This window comes from Cyprinus carpio, unplaced genomic scaffold (genome assembly GCF_018340385.1).
Source record: "Cyprinus carpio isolate SPL01 unplaced genomic scaffold, ASM1834038v1 S000006643, whole genome shotgun sequence".
Classification (NCBI taxonomy): domain Eukaryota; kingdom Metazoa; phylum Chordata; class Actinopteri; order Cypriniformes; family Cyprinidae; genus Cyprinus; species Cyprinus carpio.
The window spans coordinates 1,478,168-1,505,571 of NW_024879270.1; the positions used below are offsets into that span (position 1 = coordinate 1,478,168).

General features: G+C 35.4%; 1 protein-coding gene across 1 annotated transcript; it reads right to left on the reverse strand.

The window, feature by feature from the left end:
* Nucleotides 1-2,278: 2,278 nt before the first annotated feature.
* LOC109053803 (one cut domain family member 2-like) lies at nt 2,279-27,102 on the reverse strand. Its single transcript, XM_019071117.2, has 2 exons — nt 25,899-27,102; nt 2,279-3,346 (listed from the first exon to the last, which is right to left on the reverse strand). Exons 1-2 carry the CDS (start codon nt 26,923-26,925, stop codon nt 3,054-3,056), a joined length of 1,320 nt encoding a protein of 439 aa, XP_018926662.2. The 5' UTR covers nt 26,926-27,102; the 3' UTR covers nt 2,279-3,053.
* Between the last annotated feature and the right edge of the window lie 302 nt (nt 27,103-27,404).

Here is a 27,404-nt window from a genome sequence, read left to right on the forward strand (position 1 = left end):
AAATCCAGACACATATTTGTTTAGAGCTGTTTAAACAGTGCTTGATCTGTGCAGATTTCTCTCCTGATTCACACCAGAACACTTTTTCACTGGAGGAAGTGTTATTATGGATTATGGACTCATATTTTAGTTAATAACATCTTAATACTGGATTTGTTTCATTTTTTGTCTTCTCCTGATGTTAATTGATGGACTGGAGTGCTGTGGATTACTTGTGGATTATTGTGATGTTTTTATCAGCTGTTTGGACTCTCGTTCTGACGGCACCCATTCACTGCAGAGCATCCATTGCTGAGACACTGATGCAGTGCTACATTTCTACAAATCTGATGAAGAAACAAACTCATCTACAGCTTAGATGGCCTTAGGGTGAGCACATTATCAAATTTTCATTTTTAAGTGAACTATTCCTGTATGTCCTCAGTTAGACAGCTACGCAAATGTGTTTGTGTGTTTAAGAGGAAAATGCATCGCTGCACTAAATCACATTGGTGTATGTGTGTGTTTGTGAGCAACAGACGGGTGATGATGATGATGATGATGATGATGGTTAAACTGGCAGGCTGAAGAAGAATCTTTGGTATCAGTGGCTGTATCACACACACCACTGTGTTTCTGTGAGGTAGCCACATTGATTCTCACTACAAACGAGGTGTGTGTTCGCTTTTTTTCACATTTTTGCTTCACATCAGAGTTTGCAATGACACTGTTTAAGAAAAACTCGCTCTTCGCCTGGTCGTGGCTCAATGCTCTCTTTGAAAATGCTACATACATCTGCTGTCTTACCTGTCCGGACAGCGAGACAGCAAGTAAGCAAAGATGACCATCACCCGGCGAACGCATCAAGAAGGGCCTTTTCACCCGCAGGAACCTTTTGGGTTGATAGACAAAGAGACAATATCCATCTCTACTGCTGCGAGAGTTCAGATTTCAGGAGTCCGATTCTCCGCAAATGTTCTTTATACACAACAATCCGTTTTTTCTTTGTTTCTCGTCGTCGCAAGGTGCTTCTTTACACTTAGTTTATGCACAACAGAGCACAAAGAGTCCAGACGTTTAATACAAACTTTGTGTCTATGTAACTATTTTTACCCGCATCATTATTATAGAGGAACAGAGAGAGAGAGAGAGAGAGAGAGAGAGAGAGAGAGAGAGAAAGAGAGAAGGAAAACAAGGAAGAAAGATAGAGCGTAATATTTACAGATTCATTTTCAGTACGTTTTGGTAAATGGAGCGATTTGGCTTCCAAAACAACGGATGAGTGCTTCTCAGCCCCTGTGGGAAGGATTTTGCATGATTTGTCGAATTCTCCCGCACAGACTCATGGGAAAGGAAGGGAGTCTTTGGGTTGGGCGGCTTGTAGCCACAAACATCCTTTGATTATCATTAAGGCATCTGTCGTTGGCACTCAATTATCATACAGTGACATTATACCTTTAGGTTTGGCCACTAGAAGCTGTAGGTCTCCACAAACAGGAGAAAAATAATCGAACAGCTTTTACTCTGTGTTTGGTTACTGATTGTTTCATCTTTGGTAACGGAAAATACCTTTGGATATAAGATATGAATGTTGGAAAAAAAGCATTGGATGAGAAAATGTCCTGACATCTGACAGATTCATGCTGCCTCCAAGTCTTTCTGGGACGTTACTACTTGAGAGTTTGAAAATTGCAATAAAAATAATGAGAAAATGCTAAACGCTCTCATTGTAAATTGACTTGATTCATGGTTATTAATGATAACTAAAACTAAAAACTATATATACATTAAAATAAAAATTCAGTACTTGAAATAAAATAAATCTTAATAGAAATTAAATATTAAAACTTACTTTATTTCAGCTAGTTGCAAAGGCAACATTTCTCATCAAGTATTAAAATAACTAAAACTGAAATAAAAGTGAATAAAATGTATATAGACATATTTAAAAAAACTAATAAAATTACAACAATGCAACAAAAATTGCTAAAACTTTAAAATTAAAAATATTAAAATTAAAATTAATTCAAAATAAAAAGAACCGTATATACATTATACTAAAATAAAGCTAAAACTAATGTAAAATTAATAAAAACTATATAGACATTAAAAACAAAAAATAACGCATCAAAATTACAAAACTAAAATTGTAAAGAAAGCAGGAAATATAAAAATAAAACATTTAAAATGTAAATAAATTTATATCAATATTAAAATAAACTGAAATAAAATTTATAAAAACTATATACACATATTTTTTTTAAGTTTTAAAAATTAATAAAAATGACAAAACCACAACAAATTTTTTTAAATTGGAATCTAAGACGGAGCTTTTAGTTTTAAAAACTAATTAAAAGAACTATTATTGTATATGAGTAATGCTAAAACCGCACTGACTTGAAGGCAGCAAGCATGTCCTGCAGCAAACGAAGCGTGAGTTTCTAGGGTTCTCCAGGAGGTGGCGCCGTTGCTCTGTGCAGATGAAGCACTCTGTAGAGCCCCTAGGGTGAAATGATTCTTTAGGGGCCAATACAGAGGACTGATTGATTCTTTGCATCCCTTTATCATTGTGCTGGAGCAAGAACAAGGTGCCACGCTGGCAGTGAAAGTACAGACTGAGACGGCCAGACACCTGAACGTGTCTGACGTGATTTGAGAAGCTACTGAATATATGAATATCTAGATATGTTTTTAAATATCCTGATGTGTCAAGGACAGGTCAGAGGTCAAGGAGTGGAGAACCAAGGGTTGTGTGCTAAAATACGTATTGCCTTCTTTTCCTTCCTTCTGCTGCTCTATGAGAGAGAGAATATTCTGCTCGGCTAAATCCAGAGACTGAGATGAGAGATGTTTCAGCTCAAATATCAAGCACAGGTGGGGGAATGACCGAAAATATCCACGATGAGAAAGACATACAAGGATTAATGAATTAAAAGAACAAATGCAAACGATTCATCCACATCCGCCGTGCACGGAAGAGGTTTGTGAGGTTTGATGGGCACCGTAGATCATCATCAGCTGCTGCTGCTCAGATGTTTGAGCATCTGGCACAGGTTTCTCCGCATCCGAGACGCTCAAGCCTTGGAGAAAGTGGTCCCCGAGGTGCCGGGTTGACCGGGACTGACCGCGTGCTCGTCCTGCCAGCGGTCCACACATCTGCGGCGTGCGTTCATGAAGAAGTTGCTGACGGTGGAGAGCTCCAGGCCCAGCTGCTGCGAGATGGTGATCTGCATCTCTTTGCTGGGCCGCTTGTTCTCCTTGAAGATGGCGATGAGCGTTCGCCGCTGCAGGTCGGTGAAGACCAGACGCTGCTTCTTGGGCACCATGTTTCTGTCTTTGTGCTGCTCCTGTTCCTTTCTCTTGCAGGCTGCCAGGAGGAGACACAGAGAAAGAGACGAGTGAAAATACAAGAATTCGACATCCATGAAATCATGCAAATGGTTGAAAGCTGATGAAGGAAACTGTGAAACCAGGAGTCTTTTAATTGAGTGCTATTTCTGTCTGCTAGTGTTCAGAATTGAGAGCAAACTTAATAAACAAATCATTATTTTAAAGCACTATATGCATATAGCTAGTCCGAAATACTATTTAAAAATATCTAACACCATGACAGTGTGATTAGAAATTTTTTATTTTTCTCTTCACACTATATCAATTTATATCCAGCTAACAAAAATGTTTTTTTTTTTTCCCAGAATGTTCTCAAAACGTAAAAAAAAAAAAAAATTACTTTTTTTTTTTTTTTTTGGTTATGCAAACATTGCCATTTATCATTTTATATAAGAAAAGAAAATAACTTTATAATGTTGCCTGAACATTTTGAATCACGTAGTCACATTTAAAAAACGTTTGATGAACGTCCAACATGTTTTTGAAGAAAAACGTTCCATGAGTGATGTATAAATAATGATGTTTTGAGAACATTATTAAAGTCCAGAGAACTTTTTAAACAAACATTCCATTAATGTTTTTTTTCTTGGTTATTTGAATGTTAAGGGAACATTCCTTTTTATCATTTTGCAAACATTATCGAAATGTTACTTTTTAATGTTTTCTGAATGGTTTGAAACAAGTACTAGCCTAACAAAAAATGTCTGACAAGCATCAAAAGTTTAAACAAAAAGGTTCTATCACCGATGTATAAATTATATTTTTATGCTAATGTTTTGAGAACTTTATTAAAGACTAGAAAATGTTCAAAGAAAATGTTCTTTGAATATTACTGGAAGAACATTTGTTCATATTTTACAAGATGTCCCCAGAGTGTATATGTAAAGTTTTTTTTATAGCTTATTAAATTTGCCACTTTTAGAGCATGACCCAAAACTTGCTGTTTTGGTGTTTGTCCCTTTAAATGCAAATGAGCTGGTGCTCCAGCCCCCTTTTCAGAAGAGGGCGGAGCTTCAAGAAGTCATGCTCCAGGATAAAAATAAACATTCCACTTTTAGTACAAGCCTGTTATCTTAAAATGTACTCTTTTTCAAAGTCAGTCATCTGATTGTACTGTGCATAATAAATGAGCGTTTATGAATTACACAGACGGGAGCACGGCAAGATAAAAATAACGACATAGTGGTCTCATGGTGCCTTTGCATGCTATCACAAACTCAGCAAATTCAAGCAGTTGACTTCGCATTGCTTTCATATGCAATTTTTAACTACCACATTCCTATTTAGGATCATTCTGGCAGCACGTGAAGGCAGCATCAGTGAAAACAGGCAGAGACAATGATAGCTTTAGCAGTTAGCCTTACAGAGTGCTAAGAACCTCTTTCAGAAAGGCAATTCGGAAAACAAATGTGTGATACTTTCTTTGTCTGGAGCTGACGTAAGCACACAAAGCGTTGGTATTGACGTAGAGGCTGTAATGCCTCTTTGGTGCTGACATTGTATCTCCAGCAAGAAAACAGCAATAACAGACCGCTGCTTCTCACTCAGGGTGGGGTCTATGCTAATAGAGCAGAGAGCATCACAAATGGGCAGGACTTTTCCCCCTCAGTGATGTGAACAGAGGGAGAATCTGTAACCGCTCCTTTGGAAAGATTGTTTATGATTTATTGGTATTATACAAAAATGAGTGGGTGGATTTTTACCATTATATGCTGGTTGTTTTCTCATAACTGTGTTCAAACACCTTATAAAAGGGATTTTTGCATAATAGGTCCCCTTTAAGAGAACCGTCAGAATGTTTAGAGAATGTTACCTGTTAGCTGGGTATAAATGTTGATATATTTAAAAATATATATATGTTTATGTCTCTGAGCTTATTAACCCCAAAACAATAGAACTGCCACTTTAAATGACATAATGCACAGGAAATCATTTCGCTACTTATAGAATAGTCATTTGTAATGATTATAATTTCTGAAGTATATTGCATGCATACTGTCCCCAGATATGCCAAAATGTGCAATACACAACAAATAATAACACATTTCAGACAGTGAAGCCTAAATTACTACATTAAATCTACCTTACACTCTTTAAACTAAAGGTTGCAAAGAAAAATTATTTTATGCTTTTTATTACAATCCTTCTCTACTCTCTGCTCTCAAAGATGGCATAGACAAACAGTGGTAAGATCAAGGCATTCAAACATTAGATGAGTTTTATGAGGAGGTCACATTCATGTCTTACGAGCAGCTACAACAGAAATGTATCCTTCCCACTAAATCTTTCTTTAAATACCTACAAGTTAGACATTACATTCAGACCCTGCAAGGTGGTTGTTTATCTAAACTTCCTCTTTCACCTCTTGAGGCTATTTTGTTTGAGAAAGTGGTCCTAAGGGTCTTATTGCATTTAGATTATTCGGTATTTTGTATGTTGTGTTTGACTTAAAAAAAAAAAAAAACTATAAACATAATTTAAAAAAAAAAGATAAAACATTTTGGTTCCCCAAAGAGCCTTTCAGTGAACCGTTCTAAAAAGAACCATATTTTATTAGTGTGAAGAACATTTTAATAATCTAAAGAACCTTTTCCACCATAAAGAACATTTGGTGTTGCCATAAATGTTAAAGGTCCCTCATGGAACCATTGATGCCAATAAATATATTTATTTTTAAGAGTGTGCATTTTGCAGGTCTATGCATTTAATGTGCTTTTGACATATATTTGACCAATATATTTGTAGTAGTGAAGCACAAACCAATATATTCAGTGTGTGTGTCTGTGTGTCTGTGTGTGTGTATGTGTGTGTGTGTGTGTGTGTGTGTGTGTGTGTGTGTGTGTGTGTGTGTGTGTGTGTGTGTGTGTGTGTGTGTGTGTGTGTTCAGTGTGTATCCTGTGGGACTCATGTTTGAGAGCCCTCGGGCAAAATCCACTCTGCCTCTGCGAGCAGTTTGCAGTCATCCAGAGGATTTACATTCATGTGTTCGTGCTCACAGCTGACTCTATAAAACACTACCGATGATACACCAAAGCCCAACCACTTTCCGCTTTTAGCATCAAGCACCACAGAGAGCAGGACAATCTGTCTGTGCAACCAAATCATTATGTCAGTGTTTTACAGTCCTGCATGTTACCATTCATTAAAACAAACCTAATCATCTGCTAATGCACAGAACATCCCTCTCTGATTCTCACTGTATAATTCAGCGATTGCTTCTCTTGCATGCGTCTGTATTTCTCTCACACACACACACACACACACACACACTCTTGCGGTGTGAGGGTTCCCCCAGTGAGATTGTGCTGAGGAGGCTGATGCCAGGCCGAGCGCTGTATGTCTAATTACAGAGAGCCATGAGCCAATCGATCTACCCTACACAGTCAAATCTGTTTACTGCTGCCGTCTAAAGCTGCAGCTCACTCATCCATCATATTCATATACCACCACACACACACACACACACACACACTCACACAGTTATACTGTACACATACACCAATAAAATACACACCAACATGCCGAATCACTCAATCACTTAATCACTCATGCAGAATACTGACTACAGCAGTTCATACATGCATCTGTCTATCTATCTATCTATCTATCTATCTATCTATCTATCGTTCTATCGTTCTATCTATCTATCTATCGTTCTATCTATCTATCTATCTATCTATCCATCATCCATCATTTTATCCATCCACCCATCAGTCCATCTGTCTGTCCGTTCGTCCGTCCATGCATCCATCCATCAATATATCTATTTGTCTGTCTGTCTATCCATCCATCATTGTATCTATCTATCTATCTATCTATCTATCTATCTATAATTTTATCTATCTATCCATAATTTTATCTATCTATCCATAACTTTATCTATCTATCCATAACTTTATCTATCTATCTATCTATCTATCTATCTATCTATCTATCTATCTATCTATCTATCTATCTATCTATCTATCTATCTATCTATCCATAATTTTATCTAGCTATCTATCTAGCTATCTATCATCCATCCATCATTTTATCCATCTATCCATAATTCTATCTATCTATCTATCTATCTATTTATCTATCTATCTATCTATTTTATTGTTCTGTCTATGTATCTATGTAATAGACTAGCATAATTAATACTCACTATGTTATTTAAATTATTTATAGAGGTATGTACATCACTTAAACTTTAATGAGAAACGTTTAGAAGCATTCTGTATATTTTAGGTTAGGGTTTGTTCAAATTGTTAAGACAGATTCATCTGCTTCAGCGAATCATATACGGAGAGGTGACTAACGCTCAAATGAAGAAAAATACGATATAGCGCAGGATTTGAGGAGGACTCTCCCTCTTCTCTGACCCATATTTACAGCGCTTTTGTCCGATTGTCTCCTGTTTCTGTATCGAGCATCATTTCGGCTCTTTCCCACCAGCCTCCTCCCGGTGTCACGCGCTCCGTGGGGGATCAATACGGATCGATCGCCTGGGAAGGGGCCCTGATTACTGGACCACGTGCTCAAGAGAAAACAGAGGAAAATCGATCATTGCAGCTTTTAGGCAACAGCAGAGCGCAGACAGAAAGAAGAAAGACGCACTTTAACATTCAACCAGCAGATACTCAAAACACTGAGCAGCCTACATTTACTATACAGTCCACCGAGAGTATTCTTGCTTTATTTATTCATACATTCATGATAATGGCCGAACATTTGATTATCTGGTTGCACTCAAATGTTGGTCTTAAAGATGAAAAATAGGCTATCATTTCTACTACTTTGAATCACAATTCAGGAGACGTTATGCAAGAAAAATAAGCTAATATGATCCTGCTAAAACTGATTATTCACTCAGTATTTCGCCACATGTAGGCCTGTTTATTTTGCAAATGCATATGAGAATATAAAAAATAGGCTACAAGAAGCATTAAACAAACTAGTGCACGCAAGAATAAGAAAACACTAGAGCAAGTGCACGTGCAAAACACTACGGAAATGAGTCTGCAATCAAATATGCGTTCATTCAGTCGCTTGCACTCAATTTAACGTCGCGTCGCCACGTGCGTGTGAGAGACGCTCGAGCCAATAATGTTTGATGTCATTGGCGTGTCTAAAGCCGCCATTTTTAAAAGTACAGGTGGGATTTCTGGCGGAAAATATGAAGGACTTCCCCTAATAAAAAATGTAATTTGGCTTCAGAGGTCTTTGGATGTTGCGCATAAACCAAGCGGACAGTGCCTATATGGAAAACAGAAGACTGCAACGGGCGAGTAGACACAACTTTCCTTTACTTATGTGTTAAGACAATGCATATACACCTAAAACACTGTAACACTATAATTTCACACACAGTTTATTCAGATCTCAAGCTTGGAACGTTAGCGAATGAACGCGATGCAATGCATGACTGTGAGCAAATAATAATTACCAGAAACACCACAAAATGCTGATCTACATGCCTCGAAAAGGGAAATGCTTACTGTAGCAGAGTATTTTAATATTATATCTGTTAAGATAAAAAGAATTAAGCTGAAACCTATCGGGAAAAAATATTTATTTTAGACCCCAGAGAACGATGCATTTCATCTCACAAACGAACCAAATAACGTTTCTATACGATTAACCTTATCAAAGCGAGTCTGGTTGCATAGCCTAAATAATATCTGTCAAAGCAAAGGAATGATCTCTCCTCCAGGTCCAAAAGAGTTATAAACCTATATAAACCCTTTTATTGTCGCTTATTATGACAACCGCATTCAATTGCTTCATTTTTAACCCTTTTTCTTACAAATGAATAGTCCAGGAATCGATTGACCTTTGCTTTAAAACCTTTCCATGAAGCATGTATTTAGGTCACACAGCAGCTCTTGTGTCAGGTTTAATAACTCGCCATCTCCAGCTCAATAATAATACAGTGTGCAGCCCCTTAATACAGCCATAATTTGCTGAACATTTTTGGTTTTTAACAGTTTCACTGTTATTCCATATTAATGCCGGTTGCAATAAATCAGACGTAATTGCATCAGAATTGGGAGCCATTTTTAAATAATTTCAGACACTAAAATATGTTAGACAGCACATTGAAGGTTATCTGTGACATCAAGACTAAATAAACCCGCACTGATAAAATAAGAAAATGATCCATATTGACTGTAGCTCATGTGAAAAGCCGCATAATCACAGAAAAGACATTCAGTGCGGGAATGTGTGTGTGATGTTTGTAGATGACATTTTAATGGGCAGCGTCTGTTTAGTTTTGTAATCCAATGGTAAGCGCTCATATTGATATCTTATCACTCAGATGCATGAGTATAAACTGCTGCAGTTTGTCCTTTTATTTATATTTGCTATGTTCTTCTGAGTTCATATGGCAGTTTTTTTAAAGAATATGAGAGTCGCCTAAATCAATATTCATTCATTCATTAATCTAACTAATCTATTCATCACAACCTCGTATTCTTTTGCTTAACCCTTTAATTAAAAACACTACAAAATTATTCTTCTAAAAAAGCTTTCTAGGTAGTATAATAACATGTTCTTGCTTTAAAAAAAGAAGAAAAAAAACTCAACCAGTCATTTAAGATGTGTAAAATTGTGAAGATGCTTCTTGTGTTTGCTTCTGTAATGAAACTGAGATTGGAAATTGGATTATAATTGTTTCAGAAAACGATCCATTATACATTTTAATGTGTAGGTATTTTTAAACTGCTTCCAAAGCAATGGTGCCAGATTAGGATTAGATTTACTTTATTAAAATAAACTTTAGTCATATATTTAGACGTTAGCGTCATATTTAATTTTTGACATGAATGAAAACGAGGCTGGAATAGACATAAACACTGCGTTCAGTGGATTTATTTAAAAACATAGGCCTACCGAATGTTCATCTGGTCCAACATCTTTCAGAAAAACTCCATAAAACAGTTTTGAAAACACGTGATCTCGGACCTCTTTACAGTGCGTGCCATGACTGTACGTCTGTCCCTCACAGCCTCGGTTTCATCCGCGTTAAATTAAAAATGCAGTCTATAGGTCTCATGAAAATCCATATCAATAGCACGAATTTGTTTTTTTGTTTGCTACTGACTTTGGCGTGCATATGACACGCATATTTGGCGTACATAGGCCTATATAGGCTAATACGCACCTACCCCAAACCCCTAAATCTAAACTATTGCATATAAAATGCACGCCAAAGTCAATTTCTCTGTATAAACAGTACGCCAAACGCCAAAAAAACCATGCACATTCATGAGATTGGGTTATTCTAGCAGAACCATTTGTGCAAAATAAATCCTTTTGTAAAGTTTCCGTAGCCTTGAACCTCAAAAAGTCAATTAAATGAACTTTACAGTTATTGTACATCTGTGAGCATGCTGTCTGCTGAGGTGGGTGTGGTCTGTGTGTGCGTGTGGTCGTGGCGGAGAGGGCGGGGGACGGGGTCGATAACTAACCGCACCAGGCCGCTAACAGCTCGGCTCGGGATCGATGGCTTGGGCGGGGCGGTTCTGTTTTTGGGTGCGGTGAAACGAACCCTCTCCCGCGCGGGCCGGGCTACTGCTGGCGAGAAACAGTCATGTCAATCAAAGCCCAGTCAACACACACCAGATCAACAATACACACCGAGTACATGCTGCTGCTGCTGCTGCGAGTTTATAGATTAACAATATTTGATCAATGCGGCTCATTTCTGCTGCTTAAAATATCACTGCAACAGTTTTTTTCGTGGCCAAATAATGCTAGTGGGTTTTTAAGAATCATAATACGGAACCAAGTTTCCTCTAGTGAATTGTTGACTGGCTTTAATTCTGAATTGTATAATAATTGTAAATGTAGCTACTCTATCCCTTAGGATCTTAGGCTATTTGATTTGGTTACATAGTATAATAAAATATTAAAATTCTGTAGAATCCCTTGATTAAAGTTTTTTTTTTAATCTTAAGAGTTCAGCGTGAGCGAAGGAAAAATGAAGCTGTGCTGGTTTTGTTCATCATCGATACACTGAGCGTTTGACAACAATAAAGTTTAAAGTGGATAATTTAATTCGATTTTTATTTAAGTGTGTGTGTGTGTGTGTTTGACACCATGTAGTGCGCACACGCCCCACTAATCTGTTCTTCGTGTTTTTCTGTCAGCAGCACAAATGAAAATATTTTTTTTTTCGACTTTTCGTTGTAAAAAAAGAAAAAAAAAAAGAAAAAAGATTTAGGCTTTAATTATTTTCCATAGTCACGTTTTAATACGATCTCACATAAACATTAATTTATTGGTGAATTGTGCGTTTGATATTAAAGGTCCGTAATGTCACCACGTGCGATGAGTAAATAATGATAAAATTAAATGGAAATAACAGATAAAAAAAATAATAATAATAACAGGTCTCAGTAAATAAAATGACAAGCGGTTTTCTGTGAAATGAAGAAAAACGAGTTATCTGACAGCCTATATCAAGAATTAAAATCATGTTTAAAAACTGATTATTACTATAATATTTTATGTCAACAAGTTAACCAAAATTATAATGATAAATAATTACAAAATATTCTATTATTCGGATTATAAAGCATTGATATTTAAAATGCAGGCTGCATCATAGTCTCAAACACCTCAGAAGAATTCATATTTGTAATGCTTGTTTTAGATATTAAATAGCACTTTTACGAATGCAGACAGTAGTCAATATTTGCTTTGTGAATCTGCTCGAATAATTCAAAACATGTCGAGAATTTATTACTGCGCAAGCATCTCATATGCGACTGAAACGGAGTTTGACCTCAGTAAGTCATCTGTGTGTGTTTCTCAATGCCAGTTATTATTTAAAAAATTAGGCTAATTATAAATAAATAATCAATCAATCCACTGCTTTAGATCGTGCGTAGAAATATTTTTTTAAATGATTTGTTGAAAAATATTTCCCAAATTATTGCTTCTCACATCTGCTAAATAAATGCATTACTAGGGATATAATGTGATGTTTTATTTCTAGATAATCTGAATTTATTCCTTCAGGTGGCTTGATTTAGAATCAACTTTATTTAATGAGACTGAGGTTTTATGAAGTCTTAATAGAGGTTCATATTTTCTTACTTTAAAATGAGAAAAGGTAAAGACGCAGGTTCTTTTTTTATTTTAGCTTTAATGTGCTTAAAGAATGTAAAAGTATGTGCAATGCTTCATTATAATCGCATTCATATTAAAATACATTATGATCATTACATTAAAACATCTTTAGAAAATCTCACACAGACTAGAAGGCCCTTCTGATTATAATTAGATCAGATAATATGAACTATATCAGCGAGCGAGTTTGGTTCTTCAGGCAGTTGTTGTCTAATGTAAGTGAGGTTTTCTCTTTGTCCAGGTCAGGATGAGTTCGTCTTTGTCTTGTGGCTTTCCTAACTGGTCTCCAAAATCAATTTCTCAGTGGACAAACATGTGACAGACCAGATCCATCCCCAGCAGCTCAATTAAACGCCATTCATAGACAGTTTGATTGATCTGAAAGCCAAGAAGTCATTGCAAGAGCAAACCATCACTTGCAGATCTTTCTTTTATGTATGTGTGTTATTCTCGAGTGTGATTTTGTCGCTAAACATTTCACACACACACACACACACACACACACACACACACACACACACACACACACACACACACACACACATCCCATAGACGGTTTTATATCAAACTAAACATGCATTTTAGAGTATAAAAACATTATTTGCATAATGTTTATCATGTTTTTAAGTAATTAAAATGTGCATTTGTCAGATTTAATTTGCATTTGAGGTCTGAACTATATGACAAGGTTTGCATTCCTAGTTTCTAATGCATATTATTATATATTATATATCTGTATTCATTCTTGATTTTGTGATGGTAAAAGAAAAATATGAGACGCATAGATATGTCCTATTAAAACTTTTCATATAATTATTGTATTAGAATATGTGCATTTAAAGCTGAAATGTTTTGTAAGCATCACTTTAGTGTTCACTGTAAGTCAGTCATTGGTAGTTTGATATCTGAAGAGTGAAACACTGTTGCCTTCAGAACATTGATCTGTTTGTTTGAGTTCCTGTCAATCATCCTCTGGGGGCGGGACTATCTGATTGCCCAGCCAATGGCAGAGTGGAGTGCTTGTGAAGCCTGTTTTCTGCACTGAAATGATTCCTGATAAATGTGTTCATGATGTGTGTTTGAGAGCAGGTGACACGAGGAGTATATTCCAGGATGTTTGCAATCATTTACTTTTTAATAAAAAAAACACAGTATGTGGAACAGAATGCATTATGCAATGATAAATGTATGCTACATCATAGTGTGTTCTACTTATTTAATATATATAATATATACATACATACACACACACACACACACACACACACACACACCACACACAAACACATATATATATATATATATATATATATATATATATATATATATATATGCATACTTAAGTTGTACTGCAGTAATAGTATTCTGAATGCAGCTCTGTTATGTTAGTATCTCCCACAGACTGAAAAATTAGTTGTACTCTCTGATAATTTGCTGTGCATCAATTTGCAGTAGTCTTACTATTTTTACAATATGTAGTATAAAAACTAGCATGCAAATGTTACAACCGAACATTAAGCATAATACTTTATCCCAAAATGCAATGAGCTCCACTCAACTTTCCTTTTCCAGTTTGATGAGTAAACATGAAGTAGTATTTACTGCGCATGTAAATGTAACATGAACTATACATTGTAAAACAGACAAATTTACTAAATAAAACAAGCTTATTTTACTCGAATATTACTTAGTTAATTGAACTTCACAGAAATGAAGAATTAGAAACAATACAATATAAGAATACCATAACAAAAACTATCAAAATAAAGTGCTAAGTAATTAAAAATAATAATAAATAAATAAATATTAAAATAATAAATAAATATAAAATTATGTAATGTTATAATGTGAATTAAAATGAGATTAATTTTTTTTTTTAATGTATACATTTATAAAAAAAAAATTGATATATATAGATAACATGCTGAAATGTGCAATGTGCATACTGTGTATAAAATGCTTATATTGTACTGCAGAAATAGTATACTATTCTGAACACAGCTCTGTTGTGTTAGTATGTTCATCTCACACAGACTGTCATGTGCACATTTGCATGTGTCTGTGCATGTTTTTGTGTGTTTTTGCATATTTATGTGTGTTTGTGCATGTGTCTGTGCATGTCTCTGTGTATGTGTTTGTATGTTTGTGCATGTGTCTGTGCAGGTTTTTGTAATTTTGTGCATGTGTCTGTGCATGTTTTTGCATGTTTATGTGTTTTCGTACATGTGTTTGTGCATGTTTATGTGTTTGTGCATGTTTATGTGTTTGTGCATGTTTATGTGTGTGTTTGTGCATGTGTTTGTGCGTGTTTGTGCATGCTTTTGTATGTTTGTGCATGTGTTTGTGCATGTTTGTGTGTCTGTGCATGTGTTTGCATGTGTTTGTGCGTGTTTATGTGTTTGTGCATGTTTATGTGTGTTTGTGCATGTGTTTGTGCATGTTTATGTGTGTTTGTGCATTTGTTTGTGCATGTGTTTGTGCATGCTTTTGTATGTTTGTGCATGTGTTTGTGCATGTTTATCCATGTTTGTGCGTGCTTTTGTATGTTTGTGCATGTTTATGTGTTAGTGCATGTTTGTGTGTGTTTGTGCATGTGTTTGTGTGTGTTTCAGAGACAGATCTGTTAATGGGATAGCTGGTGGTGTTGGAGGGAAGGTGTCTGCACGACCGTGTGTGTGTGTGTGTTGCACGGCTGGCTGCGGCTGCTGCTGCTGGCGAGAGCCCCAGAGATGCAGGAGCGAGCAGGGGAAAGGAAATCAATACAGATTCAGTGCAAGTCAGATAAGCCTTAACAATGTGTAGCGCAGACGCGCTCTATAACCCAACCTCACACACACACACACACCACAGTTTTCCTGCATATGCACAGGTAGAAGCATTTAAACATGTGACCAGGCCGCCATATGTACATTCACACCTGTGTGTTTTAACACACACACAGACTATGACACCAAATATCTCAGAGCACTAGTGGTAAAGTGCACGTTTTGCATTGTTCTAACTTCATACTTTTTATTTTAGCACAACAAATTGAATTTACTAATGAAAATGCATCTTAATATTTGCATGTGTAATTTGTATCGTGTAGTGGCAAACATAGCCAGATGATCTTGTTCTCCAGCATGATTTGCATGAAGAGCATCTTGAGCTTCAATGGGAAATCTGACCAATAGTATAAAGAATCACATGATCAAAGACTCTGTTAAATGGTTTAAAGTGTTTCGCAATCCCAAAACTTTGTCTTGGTTTTTAATTAGGTTTTGAATCCTGGATCTGCCTCTTAACAAGTTAAGTCTTATATATTCTCTTATGAAGACGTGTGAATATAATGTGAATATATATTTTTTGAATAGTTTTGTTGTATTTTTGGGAATCAACATTTTATTTAACCATATATTATAAAACCTTGCCAATTTTATTCACATATAACTTATCAAATGTATGTACTAATATGTGAATATATTTTTGCGGTGCTTTTATCAATGAAACGCTCCATCCCAGATTTGTTATATTTATTTAATGATGTGTGGAGATTGTGGTGATGTTATATTAATCAAATGATCTAATAAGGACATTTAATTTCATTAAACCATCCAAATATTCACATATCATTTTTTTCAAATTTATTTAATATGCAATTCCTTTTATTGTATTATTTTTTGTTGTTGTTATTTTTATTAATCAAATGGTCTTATGGAGACATTTTATTTAATGATATCTGCATATTTAGGGTGTTTTATTGATCAAATGCTTTTATGAGGGATTTTATATAATGATATGTGAAAATATTTAATAGAATTTTTATTAGTCAAATGCACTTATTTTTGTTTTATTTTATTATTTTTTTATTGCATCATGTGAATATATTTGAGTGTTTTTAATCAGATTTATTGTGAATATATTAGTGCTGGTTTTATTCATCAGATGCATGCACGCAGGATAAATGGTGTTATTTTGTGTGAACACAATGCAAGCGCATCTTCAACCTTCAGATCTCGCTTGTATTTGCTGACAGGCACAAATGATAATCAGCAGAGCATCTCGCACAGCAGCATCATGATTCTCGCTCCAGTTTTTCCTTTCTCTTCTCGAATCCATTGTGCCGTTGCTCACCTCAGTGTTAATATCTGCGTGTGTATTCATGGCAATGAGTCTGTTACGCAGCTCCACGTCTCCCTCCCTCCAGCTTATCAATTATTAAAGCCTCGATCGATCATTTCAGCAGCTCGCCTCCATCCTGCGCTCCTCACAAAGTCAAAGCTCTCCTTCAATCAATGGCCGTCTGCTTTCATGTCAGACATCATCTGCTTCATGTTTTGAGATCCTCTAAAACACACTAACCGTCATTTCCACACTTTTGAGGAGAGAGATGGGAAAAGAAAATACTGTTTTGTTTTGGATTCTTCTGAAGTGTGTGTGTGTGTGTGTGTGTGTGTGTGTGTGTGTGTGTGTGTGTGTGTGTGTGTGTGTGAGAGAGAGAGAGAGCTTCAGTCAGTATGATGTGAATATAAAACAGCCTACGAAACTGGTTTGTAAGTTACTGATTATATACGGATAAAATGACAGTTTTGAGTATTTATTTCATCATTTGCTGCATCATTATAATATTGGAATATATTTGGGGTGCTTTATTTATCAAGTGCTCTTATAAGGACATTTTATTTCATTTTATGTAATAAAACCACCCCAAATATATTCACATATAATAATAAAATGTATTTGAATATATTTGGCATGTTTTATTTTATTACATTTTATTAAATCATATTATTTAATATTTTTGTGGATTTTTTTTTTAATCAAGTGCACTTGTGATAAAAATTATTTACTTTTATTTAATCATGTGAATATTTGGATGGTTTTAATGATCAAATACTTTTTTTAAAATTAATTATATGCTGATATATTAGTGTGGTTTTATTAATGAAATTTATTTAATTATATGTGAATATTTTGGGTGTTTTAATTAATCAATAATCTTACGTTAATATATTTGGGATGGGTTTTATTAATCAAATACTATTGAGTACATTTAATTTAATTTTATTTTAATCATGTATGAACATCTATCTTTCTAAATTTTCTTGTTTTTCTCCATGAATAGTCGTGGTGCTAAATTATAAACAAATGAACAAATAATAATATTATGTAAACTGTTGATGATTAGGAGGCCAAAAATGATAAAATATGATTTTTTGACTCGAATGGAATTTCACAATAGTTAAATATTACTGTATTGTAAGGTAAATTAAATAATATTATGTAAAAAATTGATTAGGAGGCCTTTTTTTTACGTTTGTTTAATTTCATTTTAATAATCCATTTAATACTAAGAAATATAATCATTTGTGGACTCAATTGGTATAAGTTCATAGTGTAAATATTACTGTATCATTAGGAAATGTAATAATTTTATGTAAAATATTGATGCATGTTTACTTCAAATGAGGAAATACTATATAAAACTCTAAAATGTTTTTATACAATTATAAACAAATTCACCAAGTTCATTATTTTCATTGCTGTGATTTGTTACTTAGTCTGTGCGATAATATGTGTGCAACCGGTTTTAAAAAACAGCATAATGTAAAATATGACAGTATTGGTATTGTGTATTTAGTTAGAACTGCAACCTGAATTTAAAATAGACTAAAAGATGCAGATTTTGCAGTGCTCCTGCAGTAGATATTCTCATATGCACAGTGAGGTTTGTGAAGCTCAGAGATGAAACTTTGAACGTTTAGATCTCAGATATATCAGGCTCATCTGGCATTCAGTTCTGCTGCTGTGAATGTTCGAATCCAGTAGCGGCGTGGCAGTCGTAATGGATGGAGGGTCATTTTTTTGTGATGTGTTGCAGAGAAAGAGAGAAAGGATGGAGAGAAGAGGGGGATGGTGGGCTGTTATTGATCTAACATACGTGAATGAGAGAGACGCACATCTGCTGACGTTCACAGTTCAGTCCGGAGATGATTCAGACTTGGAAAATCAAGCATTTCTCACAATAGCACGGGTTTATTATTGGCTGGTTACCGTGGTCATGTGTTGCTAGGCAAAATTCACCAACCACTGGTTTGGGATCAGAATTGAATACTAATATTAGTGTTTGAACAAAACTGGTTTTTCACTGACTGAACCTCAAAATGGCCAAATACTGCGAAATATTTCCCTGTAAGCTTACTATTTTTTGCAATATATATAGTATAAGTACTAGTATGCAAATCTTGGCAAAATGTGTAGAATGCAACAGTATGCTAAATAGAGTACTGTATCCCAAAATGCAATGCGCTTGACTCATATTTGTTAATATTTTGATTAATATTTCGATTTTTTTTTAATATATATTTTCTGTCTTCACTTTAAAGTTTTAGTAATTTTACTGTATTTTAATTAGTTTATTTTTAACATGTCTGTATCGTTTTTATTCATTTTTATTTATCAGTTTCAGGATTATTATAGATAACTACAACTAAACCTGAAACTAAAATTAAACAACAACAACAAAAAAATCATTACATGAAATAAAATAGATTTTAACAGAATAAAAAAAAAAAATCAAAAATTTCAGCTAGTTAATAGTTTCACTTCATACATTAAATAAACCGGAAAATATACAAAATGACCTGCTGATATTAACATCATCTTGGCTCTTCCTTTTTTATTTTACTTATTTATAACTGATAACTGAATGCCATTAAATTCAATGTTCAATGTAGAGATGCAATGTGACAAAATATGGCATACCAGCAAGTATTTGCGCTTGCATACTATTTTGCATCCTAGTGTACAGTAAGGTGTGTAGTATACTAGTATTCTGTTCTCATTGTCAGTCTTCATCAGCTTTAAATGTTTACGATCTGCTTTAAATACAACAGACGTGCTGCTTTTGCTTTATAAGTGCCAGTGGAATAATGTCATTAATGTTTATACAGTAGCTGCTTTATGAGAGACTGCTGTCATTTTTCAGAGACGTTGCTGTTGTACTTCTGCTAATGCACTTTTAATGTCACTTTTATGAATTGTTTCTTGTGCTGTAGAAATCAACACTTACTGTAGCGTTTGTGATTTAGAGAAGTTTGTGCTTATGTTGTTGCTAATCATGTTCGGAAAGATTTAAAAGAATCAATCACATTCTTTACTTAAAGTCAAATGATGCAAATAAATGTAGAATCATATTGTCTTAAATACTGTAAACATTATTAGTTGTTAACAGTTGTTTAGTTGTTTTTGTAAATCCCTTACACAAAAAAGATATATTTCTTTACGGATCATTAGTTTTTTTTTATTTTTTAAATATACGGAATAATATAATATAAAAACAGTTTAAGTAATATATTATCAAATATATATTTTTTTAAGTTTGTATTCAGTAATACACATCATAATACAGATGCACATGTGATAAAATGTGGTACGGTTCATGTATAAATTCTTTGGGTAGCATTTTTATATAAATACTGTATAAATCACACTCTTGTGCTGTTTGCTTACGATGTCGATAATTTAACTGTGATTTTATTTCAGTGTCCGGCTGCTTTCCTTTGGAAAATACTGAAATGATTTTAGGTGAATCTCTGTGCTCTCTAAAGAAAATGCATTATTTTATCATCCGTGCTTTCTTTATGAACCATTTACCAATGCTGTGTTTGATTATCTGCATATAAAGCGTGAAAATCACTCTCTGTTATGTGCAGTGCAGGTATAAAGATTTAATGAAATCATTAGTGAACACATTCTATCATAATGCATCATGAATGTATTCATGATGACTTAAAGTACACACAAAAATTGTAAAAAAAATAAATAAATAAATAAAAACGTAAAAATACGTGTAATGCACTAAAATACTCTTTAATGCCTGATTTTGTTATATTATTTATGCATTTTTAAAAAAAAATCAAAATTGTAAATAAAACAAAGAATATTGGAGTGTTTTACAAGAAAATACCGTCTCTTTCAAAATATCATGTTTCATTCAATGCATTACTTTTATTAAAGATGCATTGTTTATTACATGGATGGTTTACTGCATGGGTTTTCTTTCAGTGTGCTTTTTAAAGTTCTAAATAATTAAGTATTACAGTGCATTATGGTTATGAAAATATAAAGTGCAGTACAACGTGTGCATTATACAACATTATGACTATCAGTAACACTTTATAATAAAGTCTCATTTGTTTACATTAATTCATGCATTAACTAACAATGAGCAATATATTTGTTTGAGCAATTATATTTCATGCTAGTTCACAGTGCATTAACTAATGTTAACAATGTTTGATTTTTTTTGTATTATTTGTAAATTAGTGCATGTTAGTCCATGTTTATTAATGTAGCTATATATAATGTATATAGTTGTTTCTACCTGATCTGATACTTGCAGCAACAGTAACATGATCAAAATGAACAAATTTAAAAACTACACACTATTTATTGTTGATTTCGATGTGTGATGTGTTTCTCCTGTGGATTTGACTCGAGTGTCCTTCACTAGCTTTAGTCTCCTGCTGTGTCTCTGATTCAGTCTCTTTAAGCACAGAGCGTAACACTGTCCTCACGTTTCTTGTGTGTTATTAAACAGCCGAATGTCCCCCTCGGTGTCCGTGAAAAAGCCCTATTAGAGGCTTATTCTCAATTGATGTTTTCACGGCACAAGATGGATTTACCAGAGCCTCCAGAGCATCAATATCTCTGCACTTGTAAAGTGTTTGAAGAACATTAAATGCTTAAACAGACCTCGGCTGTTTATGGTTTCGTTTATAAGGAAGACAATTCATTTTTAGCCTCTAATATTCTCAATTTTAGTTTTTTATGGAGCAGAAACACTAAAAATTATTATTGGTGTATGTCTTACAAGAAAATACTATTTTAGGCCTTTTAGTTCTATGTGTTACTATTTGTGAAATTTACTAGAAATTTCTGAATAAAAATTCTTTCTAAACTAAATTTATGGTCTGAGGGTGTTCTGTACAAAACATAAAACATTTTAACATTTATTAAGGATCTTTGTGCATCAAATATTAGTCCAGTTAAATGTTAAACTTGTTACCATCATCTTTTGGTTTCATATTCATTTTTAAACATGGACTGTATCACAATAAAAAAATAAATAAAAATAAAGTTGTAAATAAAACATATTGTTAGAGTATATTTTTAGTATAATACTATTTGAAATTTCAAATTTATTTCAACGTGTTGCTTGACATTTCTTTGTACAGTAATTGTTTGTGAAATTTATAGTAATTTCTACAGGGAAATTATTTCTGCATCAAATTAAACAATTGTAGTTCAGGTAGATGAGAGAGATCAACTAATGGGGCAGATTTGCTGTTGTTCTTTGGAAATAAAAATGCATTTTATGCACTTTAAGGTGTTTTAGAGAGAGAGAGAGTGTGTGTGTGTGTGTGTGTGTGTGTGTGTGTGTGTGTGTGTGTGTGTGTGTGTGTGTGTGTGTAAATCAAAGCCAGTGAAGTAGCCAGTCATAGCAGTGCACGTCAAAAATGCTGACCATTTCAGACCGCAGACCTCAACAGACTAAACGTAATACAGCACACAAACACACAGATATCTGACCTGAAACCACACCAAAGCCTTGCAGAAACCAGCTGCTTTTTAAAAGATGTGTCCTGAGGGAAATGATATTGCTGCTTTATACCTGAAGTTCAATGATGTTTCCAGTTATGTTTCATCTACAATCATTAAACAGACTCAGAGTGAGTCACTAGTTATCCAGTAGTTATTAGTCATCCAGGTATAAAATGAATGAGAAATGTTTGAGTTCATACTGAGATCTCTGACTTTTGATTGCAGACATTATTGCACTCTCTCCTAAAACAAAATTATTATTATGTTAACAGTAAAAGACTGTTAATTGATTAATGGTTCCTCCATATAAGTCCCTTTATATGGTGAAAAACTGTAATAGATCTAATGGGATATTACATGTAATTTTACAGCAAAATATAATTTTGGAAGTGAAAAAATACATATCTTTTAATTTACAGTGAAAACCCATAAATGGACATTCTCAGAATCCTCTGTGTGATAGTTTTTCACTGAAATAGTTATCAGTTATGTAGGGTTTTATGATGTGAAATTAATGTTTATTGCATTATTGTTTTGTGTTTGTGTGTATGACACTGCGCACCTGTTTATTTTTTAGCTTGTTTTTTTTTTTTTTTTTTTTTTTTTGTTTGTTTGTTTACTGCAAATTTAATTTCAGTCTGTAAAACTTAAAATGTTGTTACTATATTTTTATGCTTCTGGCAACTAAAGCCTGTTTCTTTTTTACCTTACATTTGAGAGATTTTTTAACAGTTTACAGTAAGAGGAGAAACGTGAGATTACAGGTGATTTTCTATTATTGAGATATTAAAGAAAGACACTGATATAGACATAGAAAGACAGAGATATTAATGGTTATTAATTCTTATATGCATGTAGGTTTTAGGAAGTATAATTTTGTGAAAAGATGAGTAAGAGATGACTAACATGCCTCTGATGCTGATCTGAATGCTGTGTTAGTCAGAATAACCTCAGAGAGAGAGAGAGAGAGCGAGAGAGAGAAAGAGAGAGGGAGGATGTCTTAGTTGTGCTGAGCAGCAATTAATCACAGTTGCCAAGTGATCCATTAGACATTCAAATGCACACAGATTGGACATGTGTCCAGGCGCAGGTCACTAATGCTGCCCTCTCTAACCACACGCCTCTCATGGGCCTCAGTCCACACAACCCCCAAAAGCTGAACGGAGAATACCTATTGATTAGGATACTAATAAATTTGGAATATCAATATGATGAATAGATGCGGTGGAGTATTTCACAGTTCTAATGCTTCCACACTTTTGCTTTTATTAGGCTCTTTACTCCTTTTCTTTTTTTTCTGAGTTTCTTTTGTGTGTTTATTGCTGAGATCTCAGCATATAAACACTTTTTTCATGTAATTTAATTAAATTTGTGTGCACACTACCATTATTTAAAATATAATCTCAGTAACCACTTAACTTTCATGCATTTTTATGATGATATTGCAGAGATCATGCACCTGTCAAAATATTGTTACTGTCAAATGGCCTAAAAATCAAAATAAATAAAATATTATATATTAAATATTTTAGATGCATAATTTATTTACATTTCTAATTTATTTCTAATTCTCTAATTAATATTTTTTTTAATAAAAATATTTTATATTATAAAACATATAAAATAGGTAAACGCAGGCATAAATATTGTGTATATATAGGTTTAAAATGTTCAAATGTAGTTTATATATAGATTTATAAGATTAAAGTATATATAAAACAGAGTACACCAATTACAGTAATTTCCAGGTAGCTCTAGACTTAAAAATGTAACCTAAAAATTATAACATTTATTTAACTGGTTTTATTCAACCCCAAAACATTATTTAACCAACTTATAAACATTAATGTACTGTATACCAATGCAACTATTCTTAAGTGTTAAATCATGTAGGTTTTTAAAGTAATAATTGCAGGTTAACCTTAGGTATCCTAAGAAAACTGCACATTGTATACTTTGTCTGGAACGTTTTAATCAACGCATCTTTTTAATCAGTGAGCTCATTTGCCTACACAATGAGTGCGTAAAATCCAAAGTCCCCTTCGGATGCATGCAAATGCAGCCGCGTCACGCGTGCGTGGAAACGGACGCGTAAACAGCGCGTTAAAACAAAGCCGAATCGAGCATTGATCGGTGCTTCATTTCAAAGGGACGCTGGGAAAGTGCGCTATCGATCAGCTGGAGGTCTTTCTGAGCCCCGGTGAGAGTCGAGGGCCATCAAATGGACCCCGAGGACGAGGGACACCCAGAAAAAACACACAAATGTGAGCATTTGCGAGAAATCCCGCGAGCGGCGACCTCCATCTGTCGTCGCTCCATCCTCTTATCAGCCTCTGACAGCAAATCGTTCTGTAATGTTTGATGCTCATCCAGTCCGGAACACTCTTTAAAGCCAAAGCGTCTCTGTTAAGAAGAATGGCTCTAAAGCGCACCAGACGAGGGTTCTTTGGCCTGCGTTAAAATCAGAGGCCTTTTTACTGTTAAGTGGTATTTTTAGGTTCCATTTCGAAAGTGTAATGCACCTTAAACTCCAACACAAAGAAATTGGCAGATACTGCATGATTATCAGTTGAGCTATAAATAATATTCGAAAACAAATTAAGGAACCCTCTAAAATGGCCCTTTGACGAAAAGACATTATCGTAAAGCCAAACTCGTCTCGAAATGTCTTGAGCACATTTGCTTGTGTATTTGCCCTCATGAAGATGTAAATGTGTCGCCTATTCTCACATCATAACTTCAACTTAAAAAAAAAACCTGAATATAACAACACCAGATCATTTCTTTACATACATTTATATATTTAGGTTTCAATAAAAGACCCTGTTTGGAAAAAAAAAGCTTCTGAACTGAACTAAAGAAACTTAAGCATTGTTTTATAAATGTGTTTTGCCAGATATTAATATTTTTGGTACAAAACTGCCATATACAGTAATTCTAGTTCGAGCCTTTATCTTTTTGTCATGCACTCTTAGAAATAACGGGTCTTTAATATCCATAGAACCTTTCCAGTTTTTTTAGATTATTAAACACTAATGAAATGTGATTCTTTTAGGAACAGTTCCTGAAAGGATCTTAAGGAACCAAAATTGGTTCTTCTATGGCATCGATGTGAAACCTCTTTGAAGCGTTTATTTTTAAGAGTGAAAAGGATCATTGGATTATAAAAACGTTCTTTACACTGTAAGAAAAACATTCTTTTAAGAACGGTACTCTGAAAGGTTTCAAAATGTTTCACTTCTTTCAAACTCCACTTTTGGAACCTTTATAATAGGTTAAAGTATGCATAAAAATACTGTATTCAAAAAAGAGGTTAAAATGTAGTTTACATATAGATTTATAAGATAGGTTGAATTATATATAAAACGGGTTACACCAATTACAGTAATTTCCAGGTAGATCTAGACTTAAAAAGAAAGCCTAAAAATCGTAACATTTATAACTGGTTAGATTCAAGTCAAAAATATTATTTAAACGACCTATTTACATTAATTTACACCAATAAAACTATTTTCATGTGTTAAAGCAGGTAGAAATTGATTTAAGGTATGCGGGTTAGCATAATTTTATAGCGCAGTTTCCTAAGAAACTTCCACATTTTCAGTCAACGTTGCTGCCATATTTGCAAGTTATAGTTTGTTTGGAACGTTTAAACCAAACGCGTCCTTTTAATCAATGAGCTGATCTGCCTACACAATGAGTGCGTAAAATCCAATGTCCCCATCAGACGCATGCTTTTTAAGAGTGTAAAATGTGTACTTTTTGACTGTTTTGCCAGATTAAATTTCCTAAATCCTGGCCACGTGAAGGTGATGATGACTTACCTGCAAGCCTCAACGCGGACATCCTCTGAAACTCTGGTTCCTGTAACCATTTCCACATGCGTCTGAAAGTCTCGCGGCCGGACTTGAGTTTACTCCAGGGCTTTGGGTTGCGCAGCAGATCCGACAGAGTTCCCTGCGACCGACACAAGATCCTCTGCGCGAAGATGGCTTGAGGTATGCTGTATCGCTTGAGCTCGGCCGTGATCCTCTGCGCCACCTCCTTGGTGTTGATCTCCTCCACCTGCCCCGAGCCGCCGCTGTGCGCGCCGCCGCCGCCGTGTCGCTCTCTGTCCGCCAGCATGGATCCGTTCGCCTGCGAGTGCAGGTGGCTGTGTGGGTGCATCCCGTTGAGATTAGAGATCATGCCGTGCCCGTGGCCGCCTAAACTCCGCGCGAGATGCTCCTCGCTCCGGGAAAGCATCGCCGCGTGGGACTCAAAGCCGCTTGGAGAGAGCATCTTGTCGTTGGGGAGATGCGCACTTGGCCCGTAGGCAGACAGCGCTGGTTGGGAGTTGTGCAGAGAACCGAGGCCGTTGGAGAGCGGGGATAACGGCTGGCCCATGCCTGACATCTCTTTGGGATAGTGGCTGTATAAGTTGCCCATGGACGCCAGGCCGCGGTCGTCACGCATGAGCGTGAAACTCCCGCTGACGTTCCCGGTGGCGAGGCGCTGGTGCGCGGCGTGGTGGTGATGCGAATGTGGATGCGCGTGGTGGAACTTATCTGAGACTGTAGATATAGGTGGCAGGTGCTGAAGCGGCGTGAGGGTGGTGTAAGTATTGGAAAAACTCATGCCCGACTCGCACATGGTCATAGCGGGATGCAGGTGGCCCGACAGCGCGGGGTCGCTCCGGTACTCACCGGCGCCCTCCAGAATCGAAGCCATGCTGGACACCATCGCAGAGCGCCCGTGGGTAACCAAGCCCCGGTGGGAAGCCGACGACGGTCTGCCGTGCGAGGAATTCATCAGGTCCCCCGTTTGCGCGTGCGACGCGACGCCGTGCATGTTTTCCATCGTGAGTTCCATCGTGAGAGCTGCGCAAAAAGACCTTATTTTCCCCGAAACGATTTCAAAACCAATCCATCGATTTCAACGCTAGTCAGTCCAACATGACGCGCCGAAGCTTTTGTCCTGGTTAAATCGCCGCGGAGCGTTCGGTGCGCGTCTAGCTCGCTCGCTGCACAACAGCGCTTCTACCGAGAGGCGGGACTCACGTCTGTCTTTGAACTAGAGAGGAGCTTGTGTGTGTGTGTGTGTGTGTGTGTGTGTGTGTGTGTGTGTGTGTGTGTGTGTGTGTGTGTGTGTGTGTGTGTGAGAGAGAGAGAGAGAAAGAGAGAGAGAGAAAGACGTGCGCTGTCCGTGGTGCTGAAGTCTCGCCCGTTCTACTATCACTGTATGCGAGAGTTCGCTTTCTCCTATTCTGGGAGCCACATTTATGGCATATTTAATTATTTTATTATAGGATATTCTTAGCCTATATATACTATTATATATACTTAAAAAAT